Below are 13,180 nucleotides of genomic sequence, written 5' to 3'. Positions count from 1 at the left end.
TCTTTATTTGCCACTGTGGTGGTCGAGTGGTCATAGTGATGGATTCGCATCGCAAGGACCTAGGTTCGAACCGCACTGTCTTCACAGTTGTGGTCGGCTGAAGTTGGTGTCCTGTGGTTCCCAAATTTGAGATGCAAATGCGGGCCGATCTCTCCTTCAAAAAGTCTCAACACAGAGAGCAACAGGCCTAAAACGATACAGTTATTCATTCATTACACTTCACTCATAATTAGAAAAACTGATGGCAGATGGTGCCACCACACACAACAAACATTACACAGAAACAAACTTCACTTCAGGTTCATAACACATAAACACACATTCCAGCATGTACCAATTTGTTAGAGGTTCGCAATGGACAACGTGCATGTGTGGTTTAGTAGTAATCTTTAAAGGAAAAAAAAACATTTATTTGAGCATTTGCATTCAAATCTTATCATTTTTGCTGAATCAGATTAGAATATTGACTGCAGTATGTTGTAAATCATAGGGATTGGACAAATAGTGATGTGGCTGAATATTGAATATTCAGCTAATTTTTTGGCAGAATACCAATTTTCTTAAAATTAATCACTATTATGAACAAAATTGGTGTTTCTAATTAAAAATAAAATTATTAGTAATTTTTAAATTATATTGAATTTTAATTATGGAATTTCTTTTTTTCAACAATTGTTACAGTTTTGCATCTAATCAAAAGAATGTCTCAACCATTATTTACTCCCAACTAGTAATGCATTATAAAATTTACGACTCATTTTCTTGTTTTTCCCTCTTTAGATGTTTTTTGTCCCCTTTGCCTCTTTCAGCTCTTTCTCAATAGGTATCTTGTCTAAGTACACCCTTCAGTTAGTGAACTTGTGTAATTCATGCTCACTTCCACCTTATCGTAGTAGAATTCTATTTTCAGTTTCATATTTTCCTTATCCTAGAAATTCTCGCTGACATAACCTTTACACAGAAAAAGAAATTATACACCATGCAATAAAATATGATCAGTAAATTTTTAAATTATTGAAAAAAATTCTATTTAATATAATTTTTTAAAATTAGTTTGATGTACGTAGATTTACACTGATATTTGGCAGAGTACCCAAGCGTTATTTGGCTAAACCAAATATTCAGCAAAAGGGTCGAATATTCGTCCCATCTCTAATACATCATACTACTACTACTTAACCGTACGTGCAGTGCACATTCTTTCGATTGAATTTCTAATGAATCTGCACATGCTGGAATGTGTGTTCTGAGTGTATGTGTGGTGCGCTAATGTGTTTATGTCGTCGAGTTGCACTTGCTTCATGTTCATGTTGACATCTGTCTTCCATTTTCTGAAGTAAATATGGAAATGCTTGAATTTTTGTGTTATGTCAGCATCGTGTTGTAGGTCTGCCTGCTCTCTTTGGAGGACTGCGACTTTTTCAAATGGGAAATTAGCTCACATTCGCACCTTGGAGCTAGAAAACAGCAGAAAACCAATTTCAGCCAAACACCACTGTGGCTTCAACAGGGGTCGAACCTGGATCCTCAGGACTAAAATCCAGCATGATGCCCACACTACTGCACAGCGGCAGTACATCATACTATATATATATACAATAGAACCTCTTTATCTTGGAGGAAACAAATCCACATCTCAAAGAATGAAACATCCAGTGCATTGACTATTCTAATTTGATGCATTTCGCTTCTCAAAACATTGTATTTGAAAACTCCCCATCTCATAAGTTTATTTGCAGCAATAGTGAATATAGTAGCCTAATTTTTGCATTCAGTTTCTATACTTAATTGTTTCATCTTTCAGGACAAAATTTACATATCAGTTAGCGCATAAAATCAGTTAAATTTTTTTACACAAATACAGTGAAACCCCTCTCAGTGAACACCCCTCAGATGCATCACCTCTCTTTTACAGCCAAATAATGATTTCCCCTTCTATAATAAATGTATGCATTTCAAACCCCTGATTAACTGTCACCCTCTTTTATGAATAAATGCTTTTGTCCCATCGATGTCTGCAAATAGGAGGTTTTATGGCACATAGCTTTTGCTATGCATGCATATACAGTGAAATCTTGCTGCAAAAATTAATTCCTCTGCAACAAAACTTTTTAAAATCTTGTTTTTAATTACCAGTACAGTGATACCTCGACTATGAATGCTTCAACTTATGAATTTTTTGTTCTGATTTTTCTGCCTCGGCTAATGAACATTAGCTGAGTTTTATCACCAGTCATCGTCAGGATTACTGCCACTCAAGCCCAATTAACTCATGTCTACCTCAGAATCTTTTTCTAGATTTACCTCCACTTCTCTTTCTGAAATTTTTGGAATCATTTCATGTGAGATGAAAGATTCAACCGATAGAAAATGCATTGAAGGAAAAAAAAAGCAGCCTATGTTTTCAGAACGTGTTTTTTCAGAGCAAGACTCTTTTAACATCAAACTGAACAGTCTGGGCATTAGTCCAAACAAACTAAGATAAAAATAGCTTTAACCCCAGAAAAATTGTAACAGTAGCTTTGTAAATTTTTTCTTAATCAGAAACCGTTACTGAACAACATATCCAAAATCGACCCACAGGAACATTCCTAAAACCAGATTTCAAAATCCTGTTTACGTGTGCAAGATTAGGGTTAAAAAAACAGTTTTTTTCCTCCTTCCCCATAATCCTTTGTGATTTTTTCTTATTGCAGAGAAAAAGAAACCTATTTTTCCTTATTGCAAAGTGAAAGAAACTGAATTTTGCGCATTTTAAATAACTAATTTCCTTCACAAAATGGACAGTACTGACATTTGTGGAATTAGTGAAAAAAATTAGAGAATGTAGCAGACAAAGTCTCGCAAAATGAAGGAGATGGTATAAAATAAATGAAGCCAGCCGGAGCTGTAAGAGCGATGCAGTTGTGACTGCTGGAATATGTGTTCATGTTTTGTGTTGGAAGATGTACTGATAAAAAGAACATTTAAATTACAAAATGGAAGGCTGGCCAAGAAAAAATACCAAAGAAAAGTGTTCACTGCAGGACAAGGTTTAATTTTCACTACTTCAAAAACCTAGATGGTTTTATAAAAAATTGTTACTAAAAAAGAATAAAAATGAATATGGGAATTAATTTAAGAAATAGCTCCAGAACTAATGATAATTTTGACTGATTGAAAATAAGAATTCAGATTTCATTAAAAACTCAATGTTAATAAAAAAAATTGGAATTAGGCAGTAAAATAATTGAAAAATGATGAATGAAACAATCGAAAACTAATGAGAAAAATAGTTCCGGATTTAATACAGTCGACTTCCATTATAACAAACTCCAAGAGACTGGAGAAGTCACTTTGTTATAACGAAATTTCGTTATAAAGGAATTCCAGGTTTTTGCATTGCTCCTATATAAATGTGTCTGGGGGATTAGAAAAGTGTTTGTTAAAACGAGATTTTCGCTATAACAGTATTTGTTAAAACAGGATTTGACTGTAATATTCAAAATTTATGAAAGGCGTTGTTTCAGAATTTGTGAAAGTTTTCAATACTTTCGGGGGGCCCTGTCAATTCAGGACCCTGGGCCAGACACAGTGACATCAGATCCAGCAGGTGCACAAGCACCCACGAAGTTGAATTAATAAATCTAGTTTTAGTGACATTTTTTATTTAGATATTCATTCGCGCATATAGAACGACCTAGGTCTTTGAAGTAGTGAATATTGAACCTCGTTCTGTAGTGAATACAGTAAGCGAACACTTTTCCTTGGTATTTTTCTCGGCTAGCCTTCAATTCTGTAATTTCAATGGTTTTTTTTTATCAGTACATCATCCAACACAAAACATGGACACTTATTCCAACAGTTACAACTACATCGGTCTTACGGCTCTGGCTGGCTTCATTTTGCCAAGACACTACGTCTGCTTCATTGTCTGATTTTTTGTTCACAAATCCCACAAATATCAGTACTGTCCATTTTATGCAGGAAATTAGTTGTTATAAATGTGCAAAGAAACTTAGAAAAAACTCTGAACAGTATTGAAAAGCACAACCTAACACGAAAAATCGGTTTTTCATTTCACAATAGGGAAAAACCTCGGTTTCTTTCACTTTGCAATAGGGAAAAATGACAAAGAATTATGGGGAAAGGAGCAAAAAAAAAAAAAAAACCACAAAAATTCACCAATAGGGTGTAAATATTTCTTTTTTTCTCTATAAAGGGAAAAAAACTGTTTTGGTATCCCTAATCTTGTACATGTAAATAGGATTTTGGATATGTTGTTCAATAATGATTTCTGATTAAGAAACAATCTGCAAAGCTTCTGTTGCAATTTTGTCGGGGTTCATTCACAAATTGCCTGGACTACATTCTAGGAGCTTATCTTTTCCATCTGCGTGTATCAGGCACAGAAGTGAGCCAACCAAAATGCAAATGTATAGAGAAAAGTACTAAAGCTTTGGGTTAGTTCAGTACATTAATGTAAAATAAAAAGATCTTCAGCATTTCTCATCTTCCTGTAGATTCTCATTTGTCCGATTTTGAAGCTTTCATTTTAGCCCTTGGTCAGTTTTTGTCTTTTTTATAGCATTCCTTGGTGATTTAAAACTAGTTATATTTTAAATTTTGGGCAGTACCTGGAATGAATCAAACGATTTTCTATAGACACCTATGGGAAATCGTGTTTCTGCTGACGTACATGATTGCGGAACAAATCATCTTCATTAGTTGAGGTATCACTGCATTTGAAATTACATCTCCAAGAAATACCAAGATGGCAAAATCTACCATATTTTAGCAAAGGTGTGGCATCAGAATTATCACTTATGGCTAATCGCTGTTCACTATCCTGCTCCTTTTTGAATGATTAGACATTACTTGTATTGTACGCAGAGTATCGTTATATCAAGATTTTTCACTATAGTTAATTTTAAGATATTTATTTTTGGATCTGTAGGTGAAAATTTTACTTTACTTTTACGAATCCAACTTGCACCTTATTTCTCAGCTGCACAAATGTGTTCTTTTTTTCACAATACTCGTTGGTATTTGTCACAGATTCTACCATGCACTCAGGCAGATTTTTTGTTTTGCCTGAGTGCATGGTCTATGCAATGGTCATATGGGCTATACAAATTTTGCCACCCTTCTCTTATTCTAGTCTAAATTTCTTTATTAAAACTCTGCAGCCTTGGGCAAAGTTTGCTAAGCCCTCGCAAAGCCTGATTCACCCCACTCCCTGTAAATTTGCATTTGTCTCTAAGTCAATCTATTGGTCACACTCACATGCTTACACACTTTCTTGTGTGGTTACTCACTGACCTCATCCCCTACTCTCCAAGTCACTCAAATGCTCACACACACTCTGATCTAGTCCTTTGCTCTTTAGGTCACAGGTCACCATTATGGTCCTTCACATGCCTAGGTCACTCTTTTGGTTGCTCACAGACCTGGTCCTTTGTCTCTAGGTCACTCTTTTGGTTGCTCACAGACCTGGTCCCTTGTCTCTAGGTCACTCACATTCTTTCAAACTTTCTAAGTCAGTCTTTTGATCACTTCTATGTTTGCACACTGGTTTGGTCGCTCACTCAACTGCAAACTCTCTAGGCTCATCATTCATTTGGTCACTTACTAATTTAGTCCCTTGTTCTCTATGCAGAGGGGGGATTTATGGTTTTACTACCTGCAGGCTATAAACATTTTACTGACCTTCTCCATTACACTAGCTATCTTGATCTCTCTTTTCTCAAATTTGCTGCCCCCTGCAAACTTGTAATATGCCTCAGCATATGCATGAATAAACAGGATCTCAATTTTAACAAGAAAACCTGAAGTGTTAGAATGAATAAGATATTTTAGTGTAAAGTATTGTAAAATCAGAAAGACGGAGGGTACTTTTGGAAATTATTCTATGACAATGATTGTATCAAAAAAAATTCCTCCTTTAAAATCTGAAAATTCTGGTTTTTTTTTTTTGGGTTTATTTTTTGTGGATTTGAATTTTCAGAATTTAAAATATATATATCACTGAAATGTGTTGATTAGTTGAAATACTGTGATTGTTTTATTTATATTCATTTAGATACGCTTGGAGGATAGCGGAATGTGAACAGTGCCGTTCTCATATGGGATGGAAATTTAATGCTGTCTCGAAGAAACTTCAGCCAACAAAGTTCTGGGCATTGTGTCGAGCATCATTAACAGCTGATCTGAGATCTGAAGATGCAGAAATGAACCAGGAAAACAATGTAGCGGAATGATCTGTCAACTTCGGGCACATACATATCTGTATGCCAGAGATAAAGGACACCATGTCGCAAAAGAGAAATTTTACAGGAAAGATGTTTAAAGATTTTCTTTAGTATTGTCTTTTTACGGAGCTCACTTGTTTTATAAAGTGAATACCTCTTATTTATTGAAATAAGACTTGGAAATATTATTGTATTCCTAAGTCTGTGTGTATAACGAAATACACGTGTATGTGTATCTGTGTATAACGAAAGTACTGCAAAATAATAGTGTTATCCCAATATTGACAAAAATGGACATAGTGTTCTTTTCCTCTGGCATACTGATATAATTAATGTGAAGTCATGAACTAAGTATAAATTTTGTGTGTGTGTGTTAATATATGTATAAATAATCATAATATGGCTTAGAAATGAGCAGCATCGTTATTTAGTAGAGCTCTCTTCTTTTAGTCTACATGTATTTAATGTTACAGGTGCAGTATTTATGTGAATTAATGAAACCGATTGCACATAGAATGTTCATCCGTTAATATAAATTACTTTCTCCATTTTATGAAACCATTGTACAACTCTTGCATCATTAAAAAAACAAAACAAATGCTTTTAAAATAGCTTTTATTGTACGCTGCAACTTCTATTTCACATAAAATTATTCTTACTTCAGAAAGTAGTGCTGGAGGCCAAGCTTACTTCTGTACAAGCTACCTGTACTTCTGTCTGAGTACCATCCCGCTTAAAAATTATTTCTTGTCGTTCTAATATTGTATTTAATGTCATTATAGCTAATTTGTATACTGCATAAGAAACGCCTAGTTTTGAAAATTAATATTTATTTTTTTGAATTAACAATTGAATATCCATACTTCTTAGGCTGTCATGTCGTGTTCAAGGCTTTTTATAAGCGAAGGTTCCTTTCATCCGTACTGTGGTGTCCATCATCAGTTCAGGTGACAACAAGCACTGAAATGACCTCCTCAGAAGACTGGTCTACTGTAGGGCTGAACAAATCCCAGGTCTCCATGATGATTAAAAAATTTGTATTGGTGCCTAAAATTTTCTTTGTGTAGCTACTAAATTGCAGGCCGAGGGCAGCATAAAATGTTTTGGAATTTATAGCAGTTTATCTGCCTACAGGGAAGGGGGTCATTATGCCCTGAAAAAGTCAAAAGCGTCATTTTGGACCTTTTTTTTGGCTCTAAAGAAATTCTTCTGGCTCCTCTTACATTTTTTTTTTTTGAAATTTACCCAGCCCTGGTCTACTAGGTGCCTGAATGGCACAGTGGTATAAGATGCTTGTCTCCCATTATGAAGGTTACCATCAAGTTCCATGGGTTTGAATCTGGGCATAGAACATCAGAAGCAAGTTCTTTACCTACCGATCCTGGGGAGACCACAGAAGGATTGAATCCTCATTTCCCACCCAACTCCACTGGTTGGAAATTGCAGTATGGCGATATATGACTAGAGTTGGTGTAAGGTAAAATAGCCCCGGTCTACTGGCATTTTGGCCAAAGATGCTGTGGAATCTGTATCGTCATTATCATGTGGAACAAGTAACCTATTAATGTTGGAATGACGTGGGTGTGGATAAAATTTGAATGAGGAATTGAAAATGTGAATACTCTATTAAACTCCAACCGTGTGAAAGCCTACTGTCTCTTTTCAATTAAATCTCTGCTTTTAAGTCACTTCTTTTGCTCGAACCGTAGACAAAAAGTTTTTTTTACCCCTGAAAATAATTCTTTGCAGAGAAATCAAAAATGAACATAAATGTTAATTAGTCTAATCACTAAGATATAAATTGTAAATATTTCCATTCTGTATTGAAACGAAATCATTTTGTTCCATCAAAATATTCTTCATAGAGGGATAACTTACAATGTAAAATCAATGAGCGTGTCGTTAAAAATTTTGCTATATAGAGACCCTCTTGTATGGCGATGTATATATGAAACGAGTACCTCTGCAACAACCTGCCTATTATTTATCTATCGTCATAGCTTCCTTAACGAGTGAGGGAGTAAAAGGTTACTGTGATATTCCAGCATTTTTTTTTTTTTTTTGAAGTAGACAAACTCACTCGCTACACTCTGGTTGTGAATGAAAGTTTGTTGGGGGCAAGCAAAATTTTTATATGAAATTGGGTGTTGTATACATATATATTTGTAACAAAATGCTTGGATTGCGATGGAAAGTTCTTTGTTCGTTGAATGGAAGACATTACAGAGAAATTCTGTTGCAAGTTTCTGTGAAATGATTTGTTATTGCTGTCGTACAAGCATGTATGTAATAAATATTATGACACATATTTTGTTATTTTAAAGTAATCACATGTTTCAGAGATTTACTTGTTAACTAACAATGGAAATGATATGAAGATTAATCATAGGCAGAGATAGACTTTAAGGTTGGGGAGGGGGAAACAATGATACGATATCAATACACACAATTGGTGATCTAGTTCAAAAGTGCAACAACTTAGAACATTACGTTTTTGAGTTATGCACACCATGAGAATGGTGGAAAGTGCCTCTTATATATTGCTAAACAGTACCAACTCTCAACTCTGCTTTCATGCCTCCTCACACTGCTATTAAATACCTGAGATGACTCCCATTCAGTTCCATACAAAGTGGATCTTTAAAATACAGATATCTCAAAACAGTAAATTTTAAGTTGTAGCTTTTTTGAGCTGTGCCATCGATATACACATATATATTTCATCACCTGCAAGATATTTATTTCCCACCCAACTCCACTGGTTGGGAACTGTCATATAGTGGTGTGCAGTAAAGTAATCTGTCGATAAATGCCAACAAAGGTCCCAATTTTTAGACTTTTAACTAATATTCAAGAACTGAGTAAAAAGAAATTGGTGCAGAGAGCACATAATTTAGTGAACTCAAACTTTAACATTATTTATTCAAAGGTGACAACCCTATTAGGGATCAGTCTCATCATGAGACTGAATAAAGGCATCATCTATCTGTGGTTGAGAAGTGATACCAACAGCATGCGGTGTTGGCATTACTTCTCGACCACTAATAGATGCCACCTTCATTTCCCACCCAACTCCACTGGTTGGAAAACAATGAGAAAAATGAAACCGATCATGGAACAGCTGCTGCCATCTGGCGTTTAAAAAAAGAATTGAGGCATCTGGCATCATTCTTGAAAACTAAATGGATGGTAAACCCTTCAGCAAAGAAATATTTTTTACACTATAAAATTATACAGGTCAAAGCCATTCAGCTTCCAGAGAAGCTACATTAAGTCAAAACCAACCATGTGTTTACATCAATAATCTATTTAAATTTTATTTATATATATTTTGTTCTTACATTTCATCTGAACAACCGTTGGCGCAATTTAGGGAGACTTTGTTACATTGATGTAGATTGTATCAGGAATTTACCATCAGGGCCTGACCAATACTACACTAGAAATATCTGTGTGGTGTGTTGCTGAGACCCAGTGGTTAAAAAATATGCTAAGTTATGGAATGTGATGCCATCTATGATTTAGAAATAGAACAAGTTGAAAGTTTTTGTTTGCTTTCTAAATAATACAGCAGCATGGATTGCAGTTTTTTCTGTTTGTAATTCATTAATGAAGTTCTCAAATTTCTGAATACATGACGGCAAGAACTCTGCAGTATTTTAACAGACTTCAAATTGCATTTATACTCGGCTGATCATATTTCCCGGGAAATATACAGGACTTTGGAATCTGAAGTACAGATAAACAGGGCAGTTGCCAAAATGATGCCAAAGGTGAACAAAACCACTGATTGCGACAGAAATCTCTGAAAAATTGCCAAAAGGTGAAAAATGTGAAGCTTGATTAGAGAAACCATAAATCTTATCTAAAGTAAGAAACCATAAAATTATCGCACTTGCATTTCCTGTTCTGCCGCCATATATATTATATGCACTTTATGTCTAATTTTAAATAAAGCCATGAATATAAAGTCTAAATTTTCTCTACCTTTCGTGCATTATAAGAAGTGTGTCGTCAAGTTATGAAGTTATATGCTCTTAGTCATGTGGGGGTCTGCAAGTCTCAAAAATAGATGGGACCAGACAATAGTATAAGCTGTCTGTAATATTATATCTATTATGTAGGAATAAATAAACCTCACCCCCTTCCCCTATATGCATAGATTTTTTCTCTTATAACCTCTAGTTTCCCTCCTGGAAAAATGCCTAATGTGACGAACGTTGTAATTATTGTTAATATTTGACCGACCCAGGGCTGGATTAAGATGCTTGAATGCCCTAAGCACTTCAGTAATTCCCCTCCCCCCCATTTTCATGCTATTGGCTACTACAGTTCAGTGATTTTTTTACATTTAAAGGCTAATAATTTTTAATTTCATGCTTTCTGAAACTAAGAAGTAGTTTAATATTGAGCCGTTCAAGTATTATGACAGTTGATTTTTAGCCATTTTTGACCTCCCTTGTCAGCAAAATTTCGGCAGCACTGCCCCCTACCTCCTAACGCATATTGGGATCATAGATGTATGCGGGGGAGGGAGACATGGGGGTTTGTAAAAAGTAGTTTAACATTGGAGCTGTGCAAGTATTACAGATAGTTGATTTTTAGCCATTTTTGACCCCTCCCCCCTTGTCAGCAAAATTTCGGCAGCACCGCTCCCTACCTCTTAATGCATATTGGGATCATACATGTGTGCTGGGGAGGGAGAAATAGGGGTTTGTGTTCCTCCCATGCCCCCAGACGATCAAAAATTTATTTTTTATGTAAAAAACATTAAAATATCGGGAGAAGAAAATACCTTGATATGGCCAGGCACCTCAAACACAATTTTGTAAAATGAACTAAGTGGCACATTTACAGATCACGCGAATAACCAGTTGGCACAAATCCAAAGTATTTAAGCATTCCCCACATGGCACAGCACTTAAACGGCCTACAAGACACATTTCTAGAATACTTCAGTGGCCCGGACACATTTCCGGATCACTAAAAGGATCCGTAGAACATTTAGAGATCACTAAAGTAGCTGTATAGAGGGCTTATCAATAGATGGAATATTAGTTCAGGTGCCCACAAGCAAACAAGGGTTTTCCTCGTTTTTGGTACACTCGGTAAAGATGCCATTAAGAATATTGCATGTTTTTGTAAAAGGCGGTTGATGATGTAAGAAATAATTCAAACACGCCCCCTCTCAACAATGCTGACACAATACTTGAATGACCTCTTTTTTTCCGGACAATGCAGAATATTGCCCTTCTCTCTAGGATGACCATACACGTCATATTTCCCATCTATCTATTCACTAAATCTATCAGTTAAAAAAAACAAACATAAGAAACGCTGAAATTTTATATTTAGAAGCAGGCAGAATATATGATATGAATATCTCTAAGCACAAATTTCATTTGTTTGGCTTCAAAATTACAAATTTACATTTCCGTAGCTTTTCACTAAAATTTTGCTTTCTTCAATATTTTTCTCACTCAAAAAATTCTAATAAATTTTACATCTTATTTGTTAGAATTAAACAAGCCAAAGAAATGCTTGTCAATGCCACTATCATTGTTTTTGAATTTGCCAAAATGTACTTTTAGGGGTCATTCAAGTATTACGTCAGCATCGATGGGGTTTGCTGACTGTTGGTGGGGGGTTTGAACGACCCTTCATAAAAATATGAAATATTTTTAATGGCAACTCACTTGGTATACCAAAAACAAAACCTTTCCCTAGTTTGTAAGAACCTGAACTGACGTTTTTTTCCCCAATTGATATGTCCTCTACAGAGCCACTTTAGTGATCTTTAAATGTTCCATGGATTCTTCGTGATCTGGAAATATGTCCGGGCTGCTCAAGTGCTCTAGAAATGTGTCGAAAGCAGCTTAAGTGCTCAGGAACTGTGCCACACGCCACTCAAGTGATCGTTAATTATACCGCGGAACACTTAACTAATCAGGGAATGTGCTGTGGATCACGAATAATTTGTAAAGGTGCTGCAGGTAACTTGGGTTGATGTTGAACTACACTGGGGGCCGCTAATGTGCTCCAGAACTGTGCCCTATGTCTCTCAAGAGATCTTTAAATGTGCCACCGACCGCTTAAGTATTCTGGAACTTAAGGTCACTTAAGTGATCTGTAAATGTGCCACTTAGTTCATCTTCACAAAATTAGGTTCATGGCCCATGGGTATTGCATATTTAGCAATGAAATTCTTAGAGGAATTTTTTTGCGTTAGCCTTGAAATTGATTATAATAACGAAAAATTTTAAGTTGTTTTTTTTTACATAAAAATAAATTTTTGATCTTCTGAGGAGAGGGGTGCACGAGCACCCTATGTCTTCCCCCACGTACATCTCTGATCCTAATATGCATTAGGAGGCAGTACTGAGGTGGAGACAAAATCTGCTGACATAATACTTGAATGACCGCATAGGAATTTTTCCTTTCATATTTTCCAAAAAGACACTTTTGATTTTCACCTTTTGTTTGTCTCTTTTAAAAACATTCCAAGGTATTTTCTCCCAAAGACTGATTTTTAAAATTTCCCAAACCGGCTTCAAGAGGAACCACAACCTAGCACGTGGCCACAATATTATCCAGAAGTACAGCAGTCTTGATAATCTGAGGTGAACGGGACCAAGACTACCTTGGATTATACTGAAAACAACTTTTGCGGCAGGGAGACCATTCCTATATTAATTTATTATATATTATTTTATATTATATATATAATATATTAATTTCATGGTAAATATGCAATACATACTCTGTACTAAAAAAATCAAGCAAACACAAGGTCCACTGGGCTGGTTGGTACTTATCCTCATCTGACAAAATTGTTAACTTGTTTTCTTTGGATCTACATATTCATACTTACTTTTTCCTTTTTAATTCTTGATTCACAGGCCTAATTCATTGCATCAGGGCTGTCACCATGTCCTCTTTGTAACAAGGAC

General features: G+C 35.4%; 1 protein-coding gene across 3 annotated transcripts in view; it reads left to right on the top strand.

Annotated features, from left to right (window-relative positions):
• The window catches only part of ohgt (E3 ubiquitin ligase component cereblon), a 43,994-nt gene extending 35,456 nt beyond the window's left edge, over nucleotides 1-8,538 (top strand). For all 3 annotated transcript variants that reach the window (XM_089242599.1, XM_089242598.1, XM_089242597.1), the window contains exon 9: nucleotides 6,062-8,538. In XM_089242599.1, coding sequence (XP_089098725.1) covers nucleotides 6,062-6,239 — 178 coding nt within the window. In that variant the 3' untranslated portion in view covers nucleotides 6,240-8,538. The remainder of the gene's footprint in view (nucleotides 1-6,061) is intronic.
• The last annotated feature ends 4,642 nt before the right edge of the window (nucleotides 8,539-13,180 follow it).

This window comes from Pholcus phalangioides, unplaced genomic scaffold (genome assembly GCF_987345545.1).
Source record: "Pholcus phalangioides strain wild (caught in Gottingen) unplaced genomic scaffold, Ppha-v1.0 ptg000015l_1, whole genome shotgun sequence".
Taxonomy (NCBI): domain Eukaryota; kingdom Metazoa; phylum Arthropoda; class Arachnida; order Araneae; family Pholcidae; genus Pholcus; species Pholcus phalangioides.
This window is presented reverse-complemented; position numbering and strand designations above follow the sequence as displayed.